A 22,340-nucleotide genomic window follows, 5' to 3' on the forward strand; every position below is an offset into this window, starting at 1 on the left:
GACAGATAGATTAGACAAACAAGGGCAGAGAAAAGTACAGACAGACAGATGTGTAAGGACAGACAGGTAGATAAACAGATGTGCAGATTAGAGACAAGCAGATTAGACTGGAAGACAGAGACCAACAAGGTAGATTAGACAAAAATGCACAGACAAAGAGAAGGACACGCAGATTACACAGAACCAGACAAAATGCAGAGAGATGTGCAAAGACATGCACAGACTGGTAGATTATACAGATTAGACAGACATGAAGATTAGACAGAGAGACAAAAAATGCAGACAAGTAGATTAGACAGGCTGAGACAGGCCAAAATACACACAGACAGGTAGATTAGACAGACAAGCAGGAAGATTGGACAGAGAGACAGAAAATGCAGACAAAGACAGACAGGCAGATTAGACAGGCCAAAATACACACAGACTGGTAGATTAGACAGAGACAGGCAGGCAGATTAGACATACAGTTGGGTATATTAGACAGAGATGAGCAAAAATGCAGACAGAAAGTTAGATTAGACAGACAAATAATTTATACAAAGACAAAAAAAGACCAAAGCAGAGGAAGATTAGACAGACAGAAACAGACAGATAGATTAGAATCTGTCTGTAGCTGTTCATATAAATAAAAAAATGAATACTTGGTAAAACAGATGTAAATAATATGTGTAGTTGTTGCTGTAAGACTCGAGTAGTAAAAATGTTGTAGAAATACGTACAATATCTACAACACTCTCCAAAAAATGTATTGTGACATAACAGTATCGCAGTATCGATATCATCCAACCCCGACCTCACCACAACCCCTCCCCAACTGTGTGTGTGTGTGTGTGTGTGTGTGTGTGTGTGACAAAATCACAGAGCCACAGTACTGATGTAAAATGTTTTATTTATTTTCATCACGTTACATCAATGACACACAGTAATGACTGTAGTATGGACTCGGAGAGAGTGATGAACGTCTTGTGAGGACGCTGAGGAGGAGATTCTTCACCTGGGAGCTGAAATCACAAGTGAGAGAGCATGGAGCTCAAAACAACGAGGAACTTTAATCACTATTGTTAAATCATTCTATTATATAATAATAATAATAACAATAATAATTATAATAATAATAATACTTATAATAATAATAGTGTTTACAGTCAGTCTGTGAAAGGATATGCAGGATTAAGGATACACACACTGTGCTGCAGAGCCGTGACTGACGTGTCTTAACGTGACTTCAACATCTTCAACAAGGACAAACACGGATTTAACTCTCGGTTTATAAAACCACAATAACGTTCAACTAATAACTTCAGGAAAAATGTAAAATTACTGGTCATGTGATCAAAAGATTCTGGCCACACTAAATCCACAATTTTTTGGGGTCACATGGAGAGAAAGTTTCCAGAACTTCCAGAAGTTTCCATCTTCCAATCTCTTCAGCAGTTGAGTTAGTCCCACCCCCTTTAAGCTCTCTCTATTTGGTCCCGCCCACTTAACACTGCGGCTGTCTCCTTGGCCACACCCCTCATCTTTCTGCACACGTTCACTTGGCAACATCCACTCAGCTCTGTAGCTTTCCACTTGACTCCACCCCCTCAGCTTTCTATAGCTGTCCAATTGGCGTCACCCGTCAGCCGTCTCTAGCTGCCCACTAGGCCCCACCCACTCATCTCTCTGTAACAGTCTATCTGGCCCCACCCCTTAACTTCCTGTAGGTGTCCTCTTGGCCCCGCCCCTCCAACTGTCTGCAGATGCCTACAAGGCTCCACCCCTCCAGTCAGAACTGTAGCTGTCCACTTAGCCCTGTCCCTTCTCACCTCTCTGTAGATATCTAATTAGCTCTGTCCCTACCTACTCTCTGTAGGTCTCCACATGGCTCCACCCACTAATCTCTCGGCAGCCACCCACCTGACTCCGCCCCTTAACTCTCTGTAGGTGTCCACTTGGCTCCACCCACTAATCTCTCGGCAGCCACCCACCTGACTCCGCCCCTTAACTCTCTGTAGGTGTCCACTTGGCTCCACCCACTAATCTCTCGGCAGCCACTCACCTGACCCCGCCCCTTAACTCTCTGTAGGTGTCCACTTGGCTCCACCCACTAATCTCTCGGCAGCCACTCACCTGACCCCGCCCCTTAACTCTCTGTAGGTGTCCACTTGGCTCCACCCACTAATCTCTCGGCAGCCACTCACCTGACCCCGCCCCTTAACTCTCTGTAGGTCTCCACTTGGCTCCACCCACTAATCTCTCGGCAGCCACTCACCTGACCCCGCCCCTTAACTCTCTGTAGGTGTCCACTTGGCTCCACCCACTAATCTCTCGGCAGCCACTCACCTGACCCCGCCCCTTAACTCTCTGTAGGTCTCCACTTGGCTCCACCCACTAATCTCTCGGCAGCCACCCACCTGACTCCGCCCCTTAACTCTCTGTAGGTGTCCACTTGGCTCCACCCACTAATCTCTCGGCAGCCACTCACCTGACCCCGCCCCTTAACTCTCTGTAGGTGTCCACTTGGCTCCACCCACTAATCTCTCGGCAGCCACTCACCTGACCCCGCCCCTTAACTCTCTGTAGGTCTCCACTTGGCTCCACCCACTAATCTCTCGGCAGCCACTCACCTGACCCCGCCCCTTAACTCTCTGTAGGTCTCCACATGGCTCCACCCACTAATCTCTCGGCAGCCACCCACTTGACCCCGCCCCTTAAGTCTCTGTACGTGTCCACTTAACCTGACCTCTCATCTCTCTCTCTAACTGTCCAATTGGCCACGCCCATTAAGCTCTCTACACCATTCACTTGGCCCCGCCCACAGTTATACTCATACACCTACACATTATTACTGTTATTACTTACCCGCTTAGTGTTTTTTGCTTCCAGTCTTCGAATCCACCGCGTCTTGTTTAGGTTTCGCAGATCGAGCAAATTGCTGGAGTGTTTAAAGTTAAGTCTAAAACACAGAGCATGAACTCATTCCTTCGATTAAAGAGCAAAACCTTACTGATTAAAATTCACTCCACACGAAGACACAATTGACATTCAAACCCCGCATTCGTTCCTTTAAAACACACAAACGGCACCAGGCTTCAGAAAAATCACACGGCGCTGATCGACTGACATTTTCCCCGCACGGAGAAGTGGAAGTGAGCGACGTGACGTGAAGCGAGCGAGCGAGCGAGTGAAGGATACAACCACTAGGGGCTTGTCGTGTAGGACGTATCCGTTCGTGTCCCTCAAGGCCTTCTCTGCACTTTTCTCACTGGGGAGCCCGATGAAGGCTTGACCTTTCATTCTTCCCTCCTTCATTAAAACAATATCAAACCTACACACACACACACACACACACACACACACACACAGTGAACAATGCAGCATTCAGACATCAAAGTCTGACTTTCAAGAGCTGTGTTTATTAAAAGTAATACAATATTTTACTCAATTAATCTGTTAATTAAATACTACAAAAATGTGAGAAATCTACATCTCTCACCACTAGCTTCATATACTACAATAAATACAAGCTGTCTCTCTGTGGTAGTGAGTGGGATTCATCAAATTGTCCCTGGTAGTGAGTGGGATTAGTCAAGCTATCTCTCTGTGGTAGTGAGTGGGATTAGTCAAACTGTCCTTGGTAGTAAATGGGATTAGTCAAGCTGTCTGTCTGTGGTAGTGAGTGGGATTAATCAAACTGTCCTTGGTAGTGAGTGGGATTAGTCAAACTGTCTGTCTGTGGTAGCGAGTGGGATTAATCAAACTGTCCTTGGTAGTGAGTGGGATTAGTCAAACTGTCTGTGGTAGTAAGTGAGATTATTCAAGTTGTCTGGGGTAGTGAGTGGGATTAATCAAACTGTCCTTGGTAGTAAGTGGGATTAGTCAAGATGTCTGTCTGTGGTAATAAGTGGGATTAGTCAAGCTGTCTGTCTGTGGTAGCGAGTGGGATTAATCAAACTGTCCTTGGTAGTGAGTGGGATTAGTCAAACTGTCTGTGGTAGTAAGTGAGATTATTCAAGTTGTCTGGGGTAGTGAGTGGGATTAATCAAACTGTCCTTGGTAGTAAGTGGGATTAGTCAAGATGTCTGTCTGTGGTAATAAGTGGGATTAGTCAAGCTGTCTGTCTGTGGTAGTGAGTGGGATTAGTCAAACTGTCTGTGGTAGCGAGTGGGATTAGTCAAGCTTAGTCAAGATGTCTGTGGTAGTGAGTGGGATTAGTCAAGCTTAGTCAAGCTGTCTGTGGTAGTGAGTGGGATTAGTCAAGCTGTCTGTCTGTGGTAGCGAGTGGGATTAGTCAAGCTGTCTGTCTGTGGTAGCGAGTGGCTGTCCCTGGTAGCGAGTGGGATTAGTCAAGCTGTCTGTCTGTGGTAGCGAATGGCTGTCCCTGGTAGCGAGTGGGATTAGTCAAGCTGTCTGTCTGTAGTAGCGAGTGGCTGTCCCTGGTAGCGAGTGGGATTAGTCAAGCTGTCTGTCTGTAGTAGCGAGTGGCTGTCCCTGGTAGCGAGTGGGATTAGTCAAGCTGTCTGTGGGAGTAGACGGGATTGCTCAGACTTTGGGAACTGGCTTGACCAAGATTAGAAAACAGTCACATGCACACCTCTATTTTAGAGTCTTTATCTTGAGTCAATGGTAACATGAAGCACCATTACAAACAAAACACATCTTCTTTACAGCCATAAAGTTATCACTAACGATTAAGGATCTTTGTAAGCAACAAACTTTCTGTAGCAGGATCGTTACGTATCTTAGCTGAAGAGTATTACAGGTCTGTATTCTTATAGCTATAGCGCAGAGTAATAGAGCAGCTCACCTGTTCCTCTCGTCCTCTGATGATGTATCGATGTACCTGCTGTAGATATACTTCAGGTCCTGAGGAAAAGAGAAAAATTTTCTGTGATTTAGAAAATTAATCAACACCTTCTGACCAATCAGAGTCCAGAATTTAACAGCGCTGTGGTATAAATGTCTAGCGTTTTGATACTCTACTCACTTTTTCTTCCACTTGTTTGGCGATGTTCTTCACATAAAGCCTGCATGTTGGTTCTCCGGGTTCGTAGTTCTTAAACACAGACATCCTCTTCATGTCTGTCACACACATAATTACACAACTTACAACACAGAACAGGAAATATGTGTGAAAACACAGCGCCATTAACGCATATGGAGAGATTCCCTGCCATAACAGCTTATTATGCTTTATATTAAATGATTCATTTCCATTTTATTAACATGGATAGTGCGAACACCTCATAACGACACTTTATACCGTTTAAAGTGTGTGTGTGTGTGTGTGTGTTTCCGTTAGCTTGCACTCGAGGATGAGATTGTGTGAGATTATCATACCATCTCTGGAGAGTCGGCCTCTCTCCAGCTCTCTCCTGGAGATGAACTCAGAGGGGATTTCATCTTCTTCTTCTCCACTCTCTTCCTCTCTGCAGCTCTGTGTGCTGGGATACAGCTTCCCAAATCCCGATCCTCCTGCTTCCTGCTCCGCTGAGTCTGTAAGAGCGAGAGAGAGAGAGAGAGAGAGAGACAGAGAGAGAAGCAATTATGACTCAAAACAGAGATGGTATCTGCTCCTAAATGCCAATTACACCTGGTATTAGAGGTAAAAGTCAGATGGCTGAAGAAAACAGAGGCCACGCCTCCTTCCCTGAGACTGAGACACAGAGGCCACGCCTCCTTCCCTGAGACTGAGACACAGAGGCCACGCCTCCTTCACTGAGACACAGAGGCCACGCCTCCTTCACTGAGACACAGAGGCCACGCCTCCTTCACTGAGACACAGAGGCCACGCCTCCTTCACTGAGACACAGAGGCCACGCCTCCTTCCCCGAGACTGAGACACAGAAGCCACGCCTCCTTCACCGAGACAGAAACACATATATACCTGGTATAACATGTTAAAAAATATTTTCTGCTCATTTGAGACACATAAAAAGATTTAAAATATAATCATATAATTAAATAGATTTAAAAAAAATAAATAAATAAAAAAATAAGTTATGCACTGCCAAAAATAACAATACATTTTTAAAATAGTCAGTTAGCAATTTGGAAAGAAGCAATATAGGAAAATTGAATTTGTATTAAACAAATAAACATCTTAAATAAAATTTTTATTTAAAAATGAACTTAACAGACGTTGACAATAATACTAAGAAGAAAATGAAGAAGAAACGCAAATGTAAAAAACCTACAATGAAGATCCTCCCCTAGACAAATAAATGTTTTAAACTGATTTTTAACACTAACAAAATTATTTAGAAAAATAGAGTAGGGTAAGATGAGACGTATATGAAGTAAAGTAAAAAGTAATTTTAGAAAATAAGACGATATGAAAAAAAAAATGAATGAAATAATAATAGAAGAGGATATTATAACCTACTCCCTACATAGTGCACTAAACCTGGACACGGAGACCACGCCTCCTTCACCTCCCAAACAAAACAATAATAATAAACAGCAGTAACAAAAGAGCAGCACAGTGTGGAATCAGACTTTACACACACAGATCCGTAAAGATACACAGTGTTCTCTCAGTGTGTGTGTGTGTGTGTGTGTGTGCAGTTGTATCGTAAATAAAAATTCACACCCGTATGGCGACGTGAGCTGATGAATATTTACACCGTTATCCTAACACGTCTGAGAAAACAACCAGAGAAGGAGACAGGCCAGTAAAACAAGCGGCTCTTACTCCACTTAAATCTCTTTAGTGTGTGTGTGTGAGTGTGTGAGAGAGAGAGAGAGAGAGAGAGAGAGAGAGGTCGTGTTGTGTGATATGTACTGCCACATGCTTGAAGCAAAAAAAGAAAAAAAAAAGAAAAAGACGATGAGAAATTATGAAGAGCAGCGGCCCGGTACAAATCCCTGAGAAACTTGTCATACAGATCTACTCTCTCTGCCTCTGTGTGTGTGTGTGTGTGTGTGTGTGTGTGTGTGTGTTGGAGCAGAAAGCCAAAGTCTGCAGTGATAAATTCCTCCTCAGAGAATTGCATGTAGCTTTTCTTTCTTTCTCTCTCGATCTAAATTATCTCAAGCCTTATCCTCTTCTTCTCAAACACTGCTGTTTATCTGTCCCAAGCAAGAAGAACGGAAACAACTCCATGACTCGCTTTATCCTCCTTACACCGTGTGTGTGTGTGTGTGTGTGTGTGTGTGTGTGTGTGGTTAAAAACATCTTTAACACCCAACACACAGCTTTCTTTCCCACAGCTCAGTCGACACACTGACACAATCCAGTAAGAGAAATATATACAACTTTCTACACACACACACACACTTTTTCATATATATATTTAAAAACATCGCATTTATAATATTAATTAACTCTCATAAAATAAACTCTCACTTCTGTTGCATTATATTTAACTAAAAATTATAAAAGTGCAATTCTTAAAAAAAATTTTTTTTAAATTAAAAAAAAAGAAAGAAAAAAATTTTTTTAAACAAATTTAAAAAATATATATAAAACAGGTTTGGAAAAAAATAAAAAGTAATAGGCAATAATTAAAAAAAAATAAATAAATATTTCACTGTTATTAATTAAACAATCACATTGAACAATAACTTATTAAATTTATTGTTATTCAAATAAGAAAAAAAATATTTTAATATTTAAAAGAAAATAAAAACAAAGAATGGGACAAATATTCAAAAACACAATGACAAAAAAATAAAAATAAAAAATAAAATAATAATAATAATAATAATAGCACATTTAAAAATAGATTATAAACATTAAGATTCTCCAGTCAATTAGAAGCTTGGAAAAAATAATGTAAAGAAGCAACAGGAAAATTTATATTCAATATAATATAAATCAATAAATTAAAAAAAAAAAAAAAAAAGAATTAGTGAAAAAAACAAAAAAACAAAAACAAACAAAAAAAACAGCAGTTCGGGAAAACAGTGAGAAGAATTTATATAATAAAGGAAAAACTGAAAGTGATTTCAATTGATTTTAAATATAGAAAATATTAACTAACAATATTGTTGGATAACATGAGGTTTCTTACAATAAATAAAAGTATTTTAAAAATATGTATACACCTTTCAGTGAAAAAAACTAAAAGACGATTCGACTTTAAGTAATTTCAATAATAAAAATAACAGAGTAGAATATGCTAAAAGGGGGCGGGGCTACCTACATGAAGAGCTGATAATAATGTGAACTACATTAATTACGAGTGTAACATGCTGTGAAGTGCGCTGTGCATCACCTGCTGCTTTCTCCCGAGTCTCCTCCTCCTCCTCCTCCTCCTCCTCCTGCTGCTGCTCCTCCTCCTCCTGCGCTCTCACACTCGTCTCAGCCGGGATGTGGAACTCGATCTTCTTGGGTCCGAGATGAAGCGGCTGCTCGAACACGTCAGAGGGCCTGAGAGCGGGACCTGGAGCGCTAGCGCAGAATACATTACACGTTTATTTTTAGGTTTAAGCAGTTTGAGAGATTTAACAGCTCTCAGGTGAGGCTTCAGCCCTGGAGCGTGCACCAGGTGAGAGTTTACACACCGCACACAGTCATGGGTTTTGTCTCAAAACATAATCGTGCACTACACGGCCTTGCATAAGTATTTCACCCCCCCTTGATCTTTTCCACACATTCCAGTGTTACAATCTGAAACTGAAACAGATTGAAGTGGGATTGAATGTCAGGAATACACAAAATATCCCATAATATTAAAGTGAGAGGAAATTAATAGAGTTTGCAAAATTATTTAAGAATAAAAAACAAGATGTGACTGCATAACTATTCACCCCTGCTGATGTGAAACCCGTAAATTAGTTGTGGTGGAACCCGTAAGAAGTCACCTAATTAGCTGAACGGAGTCACAAAGGGCTCTGAACATTGTTCCCCACTGTGAAGCGTGGTGGTGGTAGCATCATGCCATGTGGATGCTTCTCAGATGCTTCTTTTGGTAATGAAGCACCGTTAGTAAGAGTGGCTGAGGGGGAGTGTGGTACCTGTGCGGTTCAGGTTTAGGGGAGTGTGGTACCTGTGCGGTTCAGGTTTAGGGGAGTGTGGTACCTGTGCGGTTCAGGTTTGAGGGCGTATGGTACCTGTGCGGTTCAGGTTTAGGGGCGTATGGTACCTGTGCGGTTCAGGTTAAGGGGAGTGTGGTACCTGTGCGGTTCAGGTTTAGGGGGAGTGTGGTACCTGTGCAGTTCAGATTTAGGGGATTGGTACCTGTGCGGTTCAGGTTTAGGGGAGTGTGGTACCTGTGCGGTTCAGGTTTAGGGGCGTATGGTACCTGTGCGGTTCAGGTTAAGGGGAGTGTGGTACCTGTGCGGTTCAGGTTTAGGGGGAGTGTGGTACCTGTGCGGTTCAGGTTTGGGGGAGTGTGGTACCTGTGCGGTTCAGGTTTGGGGGAGTGTGGTACCTGTGCGGTTCAGGTTTGGGGGAGTGTGGTACCTGTGCGGTTCAGGTTTAGGGGCGTGTGGTACCTGTGCGGTTCAGGTTTAGGGGCGTGTGGTACCTGTGCGGTTCAGGTTTGGGGGCGTATGGTACCTGTGCGGTTCAGGTCTGAGGGAGTTTGGTACCTGTGCGGTTCAGGTTTGGGGGGAGTGTGGTACCTGTGCGGTTCAGGTTTGGGGGAGTGTGGTACCTGTGCGGTTCAGGTTTAGGGGGAGTGTGGTACCTGTGCGGTTCAGGTTAAGGGGAGTGTGGTACCTGTGCGGTTCAGGTTTGGGGGAGTGTGGTACCTGTGCGGTTCAGGTTTAGGGGCGTATGGTACCTGTGCGGTTCAGGTTAAGGGGAGTGTGGTACCTGTGCGGTTCAGGTTTAGGGGGAGTGTGGTACCTGTGCGGTTCAGGTTTGGGGGAGTGTGGTACCTGTGCGGTTCAGGTTTGGGGGAGTGTGGTACCTGTGCGGTTCAGGTTTGGGGGAGTGTGGTACCTGTGCGGTTCAGGTTTGGGGGAGTGTGGTACCTGTGCGGTTCAGGTTTGGGGGCGTATGGTACCTGTGCGGTTCAGGTTTGGGGGCGTATGGTACCTGTGCGGTTCAGGTCTGAGGGAGTTTGGTACCTGTGCGGTTCAGGTTAAGGGGAGTGTGGTACCTGTGCGGTTCAGGTCTGAGGGAGTTTGGTACCTGTGCGGTTCAGGTTAAGGGGAGTGTGGTACCTGTGCGGTTCAGGTCTGAGGGAGTTTGGTACCTGTGCGGTTCAGGTTTGGGGGAGTGTGGTACCTGTGCGGTTCAGGTTTAGGGGCGTATGGTACCTGTGCGGTTCAGGTTTGGGGGAGTGTGGTACCTGTGCGGTTCAGGTTTGGGGGCGTATGGTACCTGTGCGGTTCAGGTCTGAGGGAGTTTGGTACCTGTGCGGTTCAGGTTAAGGGGAGTGTGGTACCTGTGCGGTTCAGGTCTGAGGGAGTTTGGTACCTGTGCGGTTCAGGTTTGGAGGAGAGAGGTACCAGGTTTGGGGGCATGTGGTACCTGTGCGGTTCAGGTTTGGGGGCATGTGGTACCTGTGCGGTTCAGGTTTGGGGGTAAACAGCAGGTCCTTCAGTTTGGGTTTCTTCCTCGTGGCGGCCATCTTTGTTCTCAGAGGTCGTTTGCATGGATGGTTAACGAGCCCCATCAGCCTGATCATCCTGCAGAGACAGCATGCATTAAACACCGAACTCACACTCATACACGAATGCTAATTTACACACACACTCACATACACACACATACACACACTCACACACACATACACACACTCACACACACTCACACACACCACTTATTCAGCTAGCAATACGTTTTTACAGAGTTAGTTTAAGTTTTACATAACATAAAGGAAAAAATGATAATGTGATAAAATGCTTCATTATGAGTGGGCGTGGCTTAATATTCTAATGAGCATGGTTGATTGACAGCCCTCTGTCTGAGACACTGCCTGGACTGTTCAACTATTTACATAGCAACAACTCACTTTAATTTTTCACATTAGCTACACTTGCTAGGTTACCTCTGACTCGCTAAGTTAGCTTTCACAGGCTATTTTAGCTTCGGCTCACTAGATTAGCTTCCACTTTCCAAGTTAGCTTTCGGTTACTAGCTTAGTTTTGAGTCACTAGATTAGTTTTTAATTTCCAGGATAGCTTTGAACTCATAGTTTAGCTTTGAGTCACTAGGTAAGGATTAGGTGGGGCAAGTGGCCTGAGCTCTGTGATTAGTAATGCAAGAAAATATTTACCCACCGTTAGCCCCGCCCACTTTACACACTATGTAGTTAGCTGTCTATTTAACACCAGAGTTATTAATGTTTAAATCAGAATCTTCCTCAAAGTAGATCCTTTTGCCAGACCTCTCTTTATCTTCATCATCTCCGCTCTCGTACTCAGACTCCTCCTCTTCATCGCTGGTGCCCTCAGGCAGAGGGGGGTTCTCCGGGGGTAACGCAGGGGGCGGGGGCACCATCGGGGGCAACGGGCCGTGAGCCATTGTGTACTGAAATAACAGCAGAGTCAGACATTTTATCCCACTCTGACATTAACTGATCATCAGGCTGGAAACACTGCACACGTGTGGATGTTAATGTCGGTGTTGTGCTTTAGAAGGTTTTTAATCAACCAGGTGTGAAGGTCAACTCAACGTTCAGTTACGCACCTCCTCAGACCTCTAGTCCGAACACAATAAACTGATTCTGAGTGAAATTTCTACCAGATCAAAAAGAGGTGAAAACTCTGTTACCTGGAAGGATAATCACAGTGTGAACTTTCGAACCAGATTATTTTCCCAATTGGAATTATTTCACATGATTTCCATTATTTAATCTGGGATTATTTCAGAGTTTTGGGATTATTTTACATGATTTCAATTATTTAATCTGACTTGGATTATTTCAACGTATTCTGATTATTTCACATGATTCCCGTTATTTAATCTGACTGGGATTATTTCAGAGTATCGGGACTATTTGCAGAATTTAAGGTTATTTGAGTTGATTGGGTTTATTTTAGCTAATCAGGATTATCTAGACTGATTTGTATTGTTTTAAATGATTGTTATAATTTCATCTGACTGAGATTAATTGATCTGATGGGGATTGGTTCTTCTGATTGGGACAGTCTGAACACCACTGGGGTTATTTGAGCTGACTGGGATTACTTCAAATGATTAGGATTATTTCAGATGATTGAGATTATTTCAGATATTTGGATTTGTCTGAGTTGAGTGGGGTTGTTTCATTGTTTCATTGTTTCATTGGGATTATTGAATTTAATGGGGATTATTTTTGCTTATTATTTAAGCTAATATTTTAAATGATTTGGATTATTCAGTCTGGCTGAGATTATCTTAACCGTTTGTGATTAACTGAACTGATTGGGATTATTTCATATTTAGATTATTTCTAATGATTTGGATCATTTGATCTGACTGGAATTATTTGACAAATTTGGGATTATTTGGTCTGATTGGGATTATTATTTCAGCCAAATGGGATTATTCAACAAATTTTTTTTTTAATCTTAATGGGATTATTATTTCATAATAACGAAATGTTTGACCAAACTGTGCAGGTACAGCTACAGCATGTGGATGTTTTTTTTTCCCCTAATACAATACGATAATCTCACAAACCATGAAAAAGAATCCTATGTAATTATGGAGAAATAATAAAGCCAGGTTCTGAGCTGGACAGACTCACCGCTGGAGGAGGGGTGGTTACGGGTCCGAACGGACACGGCAGGTTCATCTTATTCATCAGGTGAAGAACCTGCAGAGAAACAAGTTCAAAGTATCAGCCTGAGCAAAAGAGCAGTAGACAAGCTCTGCATGTGTGTGTGTGCGTGTGTGTGTATGTGTGTGTGTGTGTGTGTTGTAATCTGCCTTCATACACCTGCTGTTATGCGTCTCACAGACAATAATTGGGACCCGAGCTCCATATGCAGCCAAGATTGCTGTGTGTGATTGCGTTTCCCAGCATGCCTCAGAGCTCAGAAGTGCAACAGCATCCCCATGAGGACAGACGGGGAACTGCACAACTACTATCGAGCAAAATGTACTTTATCACACTGTAACTCTCACTTTAATTCTTATTATACTTCATCTTTCTGTACAATTTTATTTTAATATTATTATTTTGCTCTATATAATGTTATATACACTAATGACCATATAAAATTGGCAAAAAACGGTCATGGTTGAGTTTATTGGTAGATACAGACATGCCAACGTTGCTAACAACAAAATTCTCCCAGGCACAGAGGGGAAAAAAAGAGAAGAAAAAAAAAAAAGAAAGAGAGAGAACAAAAAAAATATATATATTTTCCCAAGAAAGCCCAAAGTTCAAAACCTTCTCCAGAGAATGAATTTCATTCATGTTTGAATTTTTAGCCACTGATTTCAGGTGTCTCATACTGTATATTGCCATAGCAACAGGCCAAAACCAGGACATGCTGGTCAAGCTAAACCGCAGATATTGGCACCTCTGCAGGTAGACTCCAGACCGATCTTCTCTGATCTGTGCAAGTTTGCTAACAAAAAGATTGCAGAAACATGCTGCTGTACTACTAACACTTTTAGCTTAGTCCTGAAATGTCGAGAAATAAAAACTGCTTTTTGTACTTGTGAGACTTATAGAGCACTAGCTAGCTAAAACTAGCAAACCTGATGAACAAAATGTGCTCACTGGAGTAACGTTACTAAACACACTCACCAGAGTAACGCTACTGAACACGCTCACCAGAGTAACGCTACTGAACACGCTCACCAGAGTAACGCTACTGAACACGCTCACCAGAGTAACGCTACTGAACACGCTCACCAGAGTAACGTTACTAAACACGCTCACCAGAGTAACGTTACTGAACACGCTCACCAGAGTAACGTTACTGAACACGCTCACCAGAGTAACGCTACTGAACAAGCTCACCAGAGTAACGCTACTGAACACGCTCACCAGAGTAACGTTACTGAACACACTCACCAGAGTAACGTTACTAAACACGCTCACCAGAGTAACGTTACTGAACAAGCTCACCAGAGTAACGCTACTGAACACGCTCACCAGAGTAACGTTACTGAACACACTCACCAGAGTAACGCTACTGAACACGCTCACCAGAGTAACGCTACTGAACACGCTCACCAGAGTAACGTTACTAAACACGCTCACCAGAGTAACGTTACTGAACACGCTCACCAGAGTAACGTTACTGAACACGCTCACCAGAGTAACGCTACTGAACACACTCACCAGAGTAACGCTACTGAACACGCTCACCAGAGTAACGCTACTGAACACGCTCACCAGAGTAACGCTACTGAACGCGCTCACCAGAGTAACGCTACTGAACACGCTCACCAGAGTAACGCTACTGAACACGCTCACCAGAGTAACGCTACTGAACACGCTCACCAGAGTAACGCTACTGAACACGCTCACCAGAGTAACGCTACTGAACACGCTCACCGGAGTAACGCTACTGAACACAGTCACCGGAGTAACGCTACTAAACACGCTCACCAGAGTAACGCTACTGAACACTCTCACAGAGTAACGCTACTGAACACGCTCACCGGAGTAACGCTACTGAACACAGTCACCGGAGTAACGCTACTGAACACAGTCACCGGAGTAGCGTTACTGAACACAGTCACCAGAGCAGCGTTACTGAACACAGTCACCAGAGTAGCGTTACTGAACACGCCCACCAGAGTAACGTTACTGAACACGCCCACCAGAGTAACGCTACTGAACACGCCCACCAGAGTAACGCTACTGAACACGCTCACCAGAGTAACGCTACTGAACACGCTCACCAGAGTAACGCTACTGAACACGCTCACCGGAGTAACGCTACTGAACACGCTCACCGGAGTAACGCTACTAAACACGCTCACCGGAGTAACGCTACTGAACACGCTCACCAGAGTAGCGTTACTGAACACGCTCACCAGAGTAACGCTACTGAACACGCTCACCAGAGTAACGCTACTGAACACGCTCACAGAGTAACGCTACTGAACACGCTCACCGGAGTAACGCTACTAAACACAGTCACCAGAGTAACGCTACTAAACACGCTCACCGGAGTAACGCTACTGAACACGCTCACCAGAGTAACGTTACTGAACACACTCACCAGAGTAACGCTACTGAACACGCTCACAGAGTAACGCTACTGAACACGCTCACAGAGTAACGCTACTGAACACTCTCACCAGAGTAACGCTACTAAACACAGTCACCAGAGTAACGCTACTGAACACAGTCACCAGAGTAACGCTACTAAACACGCTCACCAGAGTAACGCTACTGAACACACTCACAGAGTAACGCTACTGAACACACTCACCAGAGTAACGCTACTGAACACACTCACAGAGTAACGCTACTGAACACACTCACCAGAGTAACGCTACTGAACACGCTCACCAGAGTAACGTTACTGAACACACTCACCAGAGTAACGCTACTGAACACGCTCACCAGAGTAACGCTACTGAACACACTCACCAGAGTAACGCTACTGAACACACTCACCAGAGTAACGCTACTGAACACACTCACCAGAGTAACGTTACTGAACACAGTCACCAGAGTAACGTTACTGAACACGCTCACCAGAGTAACGTTACTGAACACGCTCACCAGAGTAACGTTACTGAACACGCTCACCAGAGTAACGCTACTGAACACACTCACCAGAGTAACGCTACTGAACACACTCACCAGAGTAACGCTACTGAACACACTCACCAGAGTAACGTTACTGAACACAGTCACCAGAGTAACGCTACTGAACACAGTCACCAGAGTAACGCTACTGAACACTCTCACCAGAGTAACGTTACTGAACACGCTCACCAGAGTAACGCTACTGAACACACTCACAGAGTAACGCTACTGAACACACTCACCAGAGTAACGCTACTGAACACACTCACCAGAGTAGCGTTACTGAACACGCTCACCAGAGTAACGTTACTGAACACACTCACCAGAGTAACGCTACTGAACACGCTCACCAGAGTAACGCTACTGAACACGCTCACCAGAGTAACGCTACTGAACACGCTCACCAGAGTAACGCTACTGAACACGCTCACCAGAGTAACGCTACTGAACACGCTCACCAGAGTAACGCTACTGAACACGCTCACCAGAGTAACGCTACTGAACACGCTCACCAGAGTAACGCTACTGAACACGCTCACCAGAGTAAGGCTACTGAACACGCTCACCGGAGTAAGGCTACTGAACACGCTCACCGGAGTAACGCTACTGAACACAGTCACCGGAGTAACGCTACTAAACACGCTCACCAGAGTAACGCTACTGAACACTCTCACAGAGTAACGCTACTGAACACGCTCACCGGAGTAACGCTACTGAACACAGTCACCGGAGTAACGCTACTGAACACAGTCACCGGAGTAGCGTTACTGAACACAGTCACCAGAGCAGCGTTACTGAACACAGTCACCAGAGTAGCGTTACTGAACACGCCCACCAGAGTAACGTTACTGAACACGCCCACCAGAGTAACGCTACTGAACACGCCCACCAGAGTAACGCTACTGAACACGCTCACCAGAGTAACGCTACTGAACACGCTCACCAGAGTAACGCTACTGAACACGCTCACCAGAGTAACGCTACTGAACACGCTCACCGGAGTAACGCTACTAAACACGCTCACCGGAGTAACGCTACTGAACACGCTCACCAGAGTAGCGTTACTGAACACGCTCACCAGAGTAACGCTACTGAACACGCTCACCAGAGTAACGCTACTGAACACGCTCACAGAGTAACGCTACTGAACACGCTCACCGGAGTAACGCTACTAAACACAGTCACCAGAGTAACGCTACTAAACACGCTCACCGGAGTAACGCTACTGAACACGCTCACCAGAGTAACGTTACTGAACACGCTCACCGGAGTAACGCTACTGAACACGCTCACCGGAGTAACGTTACTGAACACGCTCACCAGAGTAACGCTACTGAACACGCTCACAGAGTAACGCTACTGAACACGCTCACAGAGTAACGCTACTGAACACTCTCACCAGAGTAACGCTACTAAACACAGTCACCAGAGTAACGCTACTGAACACAGTCACCAGAGTAACGCTACTAAACACGCTCACCAGAGTAACGCTACTGAACACACTCACAGAGTAACGCTACTGAACACACTCACCAGAGTAACGCTACTGAACACACTCACAGAGTAACGCTACTGAACACACTCACCAGAGTAACGCTACTGAACACACTCACCAGAGTAACGCTACTGAACACACTCACCAGAGTAACGCTACTGAACACACTCACCAGAGTAACGTTATTGAACACAGTCACCAGAGTAACGCTACTGAACACAGTCACCAGAGTAACGCTACTGAACACTCTCACCAGAGTAACGTTACTGAACACGCTCACCAGAGTAACGCTACTGAACACACTCACAGAGTAACGCTACTGAACACACTCACCAGAGTAACGCTACTGAACACACTCACCGGAGTAACGCTACTGAACACGCTCACCGGAGTAACGCTACTGAACACGCTCACCAGAGTAACGTTACTGAACACACTCACCGGAGTAACGTTACTGAACACACTCACCAGAGTAACGTTACTGAACACGCTCACCAGAGTAACGTTACTGAACACGCTCACCGGAGTAACGCTACTGAACACGCTCACCAGAGTAACGTTACTGAACACACTCACCGGAGTAACGTTACTGAACACACTCACCAGAGTAACGTTACTGAACACACTCACCAGAGTAACGCTACTGAACACGCTCACCAGAGTAACGCTACTGAACACGCTCACCAGAGTAACGCTACTGAACACACTCACCAGAGTAACGCTACTGAACACACTCACCAGAGTAACGCTACTGAACACACTCACCAGAGTAACGCTACTGAACACACTCACCAGAGTAACGCTACTGAACACACTCACCAGAGTAACGCTACTGAACACTCTCACCGGGGTAACGCTACTGAACACACTCACCGGAGTAACGCTACTGAACACACTCACCGGAGTAACGCTACTGAACACACTCACCGGAGTAACGCTACTGAACACACTCACCAGAGTAACGCTACTGAACACACTCACCAGAGTAACGCTACTGAACACACTCACCAGAGTAACGTTACTGAACACACTCACCAGAGTAACGTTACTGAACACTCTCACCAGAGTAACGCTACTGAACACGCTCACCAGAGTAACGCTACTGAACACACTCACCAGAGTAACGTTACTGAACACTCTCACCAGAGTAACGCTACTGAACACTCTCACCAGAGTATGTTCAAGTTACTGAGTTACTAAACCTCTTCTACAGAGGAACATTATTAAACTTGTTCGCTATGGTAACGTTATTCAACATGCTCACCAGAGTAACGCCACTAAACATACTCGGCAGCGTAACAGTTACTAAACACACTCGGCAGAGTAATGTTACTAAACTCAGTCTCCAGAGTATCGTTACTAAACCTACTCAGCAAAATAACGTTACTAAACACACACTTACCAGAGTAACGTTACACTAAATATGCTCAACATAGCCATATTACTGAGCCACACCCACCACTTAATCAACCCATTCTCTAGAGTAACATTATTAAACGTGTAATGTATGTGTGTAAAGCATCTGGCTTTCTATTTAAGAAGAAATTTTAATGGGGGAAATTAATGCATTTGCATTTTGGAAGTACATAAAGAGTTACTGTAGTTATTTAAGTAAAAAAAAAATGATGGAAACTTTCATCGACTAATTTGTATGCTTTTCTCAATTAAATCTATTAAGACTAAAAAACTGAAGTATGTGGTAAAAAGTGTGTGTGTGTGTGTGTGTGTGTGTGTTTGTAGGATCAGCTCACACTTACCTGAACGTAGAACTTGGGCACGCTCAGGAGGGTGTGTGTGATGTTCGTCAGGATGGCACTCGAAGGGGGAGGGTATAAATATTTCAGTGTCGGATTCGCTTGGAATTTTAACCTGCGGAGTTGAGAGGTCTGATCAGTGCGAGAGACGCCGCCAGACAGGAAGAGGGAGAGAGAGCTGAGGAGGTGTGGACCGGGGCCTAAAATATAACCAACTAGAAGGATTTGGGTGAAAATGGCTATTTAAACCTCACACATTCTCACAGGCTGAATTTAGTGACAAGTCAAACACAGCAGGAGCAGGTTCTCCTGACAGAAACCTACAAAACGCTGCTTCTCAACTTCAACTTTAAGCCTCAGTGGAGCTACAAGCAATGAGATGAAAAAAAAAAAAAAAGAAACATTTAGCTGAAAGATGATTTCTTTATGAAATTACAGGTATACAATATTTAGGTTCAAAATCTCTCTCGTTGTGCGTAATTCATTTTGTTCTTTCTATACAATACTTTTATTCTGCGCAAATCCATGTCATTCCTTTTGTCTTGTTTATGTTTAACACCATGAGTGAGGGAGGGAGTGAGGGAGTGAGGGAGAGAGGGAGTGAGGGAGAGAGGGAGTGAGGGAGTGAGGGAGAGAGGGAGTGAATGAAGGAGGGAGGGAGGGAGAGAGTGAGAGAGGGAGTGAGGGAGGGAGTGAAGGAGGGAGGGAGGGAGTGAGTGAAGGAGAGAGGGAGTGAGGGAGAGAGGGAGTGAGGGAGAGAGTGAGTGAAGGAGGGAGGGAGAGAGAGAGGGAGGGAGTGAGAGAAGGAGAGAGGGAGAGAGGGAGTGAGGGAGGGCGGGAGTGAGTGAAGGAGGGAGGGAGAGAGGGAGTGAGGGAGGGAGAGAGGGAGAGAGTGAAGGAGGGAGGGAGAGAGGGAATGAGTGAGGGAGGGACAGAGGGAGGGACAGAGGGAGGGAGGGAGGGTGTGAGGAAGAGAGGGAGTGAGGGAGAGAGGGAGTGAGTGAAGGAGGGAGTGAGGGAGTGAAGGAGGGAGGGAGAGAGGGAGTGAAGGAGGGAGGGACAGAGGGAGTGAAGGAGGGAGGGACAGAGGGAGTGAGGGAAGGAGGGAGGGAGGGAGAGAGGGAGTGAAGGAGGGAGGGAGAGAGGGAGTGAGGGAGAGAGTGAGTGAGGGAGGGAGAGAGGGAGTGAGGGAGTGAGTGAGGGAGTGAAGGAGTGAAAGAGGGAGAGATGGAGTGAGGGATTGAAGGAGTGAAGGAGTGAGGGAGAGAGGGAGTGAAGGAGGGAGAGAGGGAGAGAAGGAGTGAAGGAGGGAGTGAGTGAAGGAGGGAGAGAGGGAGAGAGGGAGTGAGGGAGTGAAGGAGTGAGGGAGAGAGGGAGTGAAGGAGGGAGTGAGGGAGTGAAGGAGGGAGGGAGTGAGGGAGTGAGGGAGGGAGTGAGGGAGGGAGGGAGTGAGGGAGTGAAGGAGGGAGTGAGGGAGTGAGGGAGAGAAGGAGTGAAGGAGGGAGTGAGGGAGTGAAGGAGGGAGGGAGTGAAGGAGGGAGTGAGGGAGGGAGTGAGGGAGGGAGTGAAGGAGTGAGGGAGGGAGAGATGGAGAGAGGGAGAGAGGGAGTGAAGGAGAGAGTGAGTGAAGGAGGGAGAGAGGGAGAGAAGGAGTGAAGGAGGGAGAGAGGGAGTGAGGGAGGGAGTGAAGGAGTGAAGGAGGGAGGGAGTGAAGGAGGGAGTGAGGGAGGGAGGGAGTGAAGGAGTGAAGGAGGGAGGGAGTGAGGGAGTGAGGGAGGGAGTGAAGGAGTGAAGGAGGGAGGGAGTGAGAGAGGGAGTGAAGGAGGGAGAGAGGGAGAGAGGGAGGGAGAGAGGGAGTGAGGGAGGGAGTGAGGGAGAGAAGGAGTGAGGGAGTGAGGGAGGGAGTGAGGGAGGGAGTGAAGGAGTGAAGGAGGGAGGGAGGGAGTGAGGGAGTGAGGGAGGGAGTGAGGGAGGGAGTGAGGGAGGGAGTGAGGGAGGGAGTGAAGGAGTGAAGGAGGGAGGGAGTGAGGGAGGGAGTGAGGGAGTGAGAGAGGGAGGGAGAGAGGGAGTGAGGAGGGAGAGAGGGAGAGGGGAGTGAGGGAGGGAGTGAGGGAGGGAGGGAGGGTGAGTGAGGGAGGGAGAGAGGGTGTGAGGGGGAGGGAGTGAGAGGAGGGAGTGAGGAGGGAGGGGAGGGAGGGAGGAGGAGAGGGAGTGAGCAGGAGGGAGTGAGGAGGAGAGGAGGAGTGAGGGAGGAGGGAGTGAGGGAGTGAGAGAGGGAGGGAGAGAGGGAGTGAAGGAGGGAGGGAGGGAGAGAGGGAGGAGAAGGAGGGAGAGAGGGAGTGAAGGAGGGGAGAGAGGGAGTGAGCGAGGGAGAGAGGAGTGAGGAGGGAGAGAAGGGAGTGAAGGAGGGAGTGAAGGAGGGAGAGAGGGAGAGAAGGAGGGAGGGAGGGAGAGAGGGAGAGAAGGAGGGAGAGAGGGAGAGAGAGGCGGCGAGCTGGAGGAGAGGGGAGAGAGGGAGAGGAGAGGAGGGAGAGAGGGAGAGAGGGAGAGAAGGAGGGAGAGAGGGAGTGAGGGAGAGAGGGAGAGAGGGAGTGAAGGAGGGAGAGAGGGAGAGAAGGAGGGAGAGAGGGAGAGAGGGAGTGAGGGAGAGAGGGAGAGAGGGAGTGAAGGAGGTTGTCGGTTGTGAGTGTGATTGAAAGCGAGGTGACGGCGACTCGTGCTGAAATTATACCTTCGCCCTGAGCCTCTTTATCAAATACCACCTGGTGCCACCAAATGGCACGAGCAGAAGGCCTGTCAGCGACCGACACACACACACACACACACACACACACACCCACACACACACACGCCCACACACACACACGCCCACACACACACACGCCCCCGGCCCGCAGCAACGTTACAGCTCAATAAGGAAGGTTACATGCACAAAAGGTGTTGAGAGTTAAGAGAAGCAACATCCACCTAACCGCAGCGCTCGCAGACACACACGGCCGAGGGGCCAATACTTTTAATCCGTTCCTTTCCATCAGTGAGATTAACACCAGGCACAGTTTAACTCTAACTGCCACTGATGATGTCACACCTGACCAATCAGCTCTGCTTTAAACTTTAAACTCACACACACACACACTCGAGACACACACACACTCGAGACACACACACACTCGAGACACACACACACTCGAGACACACACACTTGAGAGACACACACACTTGAGAGACACACACACTTGAGAGACACACACACTTGAGAGACACACACACACACACACTTGAGAGACACACACACACACACTTGAGAGACACACACACACTCGAGACACACACACACACACACACTCGAGACACACACACACACACACTTGAGAGACACACACACACACACACTTGAGAGACACACACACACTCGAGACACACACACACACTCGAGACACACACACACACACTCGAGACACACACACACACACGAGAGACACACACACACACACTCGAGAGACA

The 22,340-nt window shown here is 46.1% G+C and overlaps 1 protein-coding gene across 3 annotated transcripts in view; it reads right to left on the reverse strand.

Annotated features, from left to right (window-relative positions):
- Positions 1 to 869: 869 nt before the first annotated feature.
- rnpc3 (RNA-binding region (RNP1, RRM) containing 3) overlaps positions 870 to 22,340 on the reverse strand; it is a 28,927-nt gene continuing 7,456 nt past the window's right edge. The window contains exons 6-17 of one of the 3 annotated variants that reach the window (XR_008302540.1): positions 18,840 to 18,951; positions 12,612 to 12,680; positions 11,268 to 11,410; positions 10,441 to 10,566; positions 8,202 to 8,377; positions 5,323 to 5,478; positions 4,970 to 5,064; positions 4,790 to 4,848; positions 3,178 to 3,310; positions 2,845 to 2,917; positions 1,185 to 1,232; positions 870 to 1,001 (exon numbers count right to left, since the gene is read on the reverse strand). Coding sequence is in view for 1 of the 3 variants with exons in the window: in XM_034308814.2 (XP_034164705.2) it covers positions 2,849 to 2,917; positions 3,178 to 3,310; positions 4,790 to 4,848; positions 4,970 to 5,064; positions 5,323 to 5,478; positions 8,202 to 8,377; positions 10,441 to 10,566; positions 11,268 to 11,410; positions 12,612 to 12,680; positions 18,840 to 18,951 (1,138 nt within the window). In the remaining 2 variants the exon portion in view is untranslated. Of the gene's footprint in view, positions 1,002 to 1,143; positions 1,233 to 2,844; positions 2,918 to 3,177; positions 3,311 to 4,789; positions 4,849 to 4,969; positions 5,065 to 5,322; positions 5,479 to 8,201; positions 8,378 to 10,440; positions 10,567 to 11,267; positions 11,411 to 12,611; positions 12,681 to 18,839; positions 18,952 to 22,340 lie in introns of all 3 variants that reach the window. The other 2 variants (XR_008302539.1, XM_034308814.2) reach the window with 2 other exon arrangements.

The sequence above is a fragment of the Pangasianodon hypophthalmus genome, chromosome 1 (genome assembly GCF_027358585.1).
Source record: "Pangasianodon hypophthalmus isolate fPanHyp1 chromosome 1, fPanHyp1.pri, whole genome shotgun sequence".
Taxonomy (NCBI): Eukaryota; Metazoa; Chordata; class Actinopteri; order Siluriformes; family Pangasiidae; genus Pangasianodon; species Pangasianodon hypophthalmus.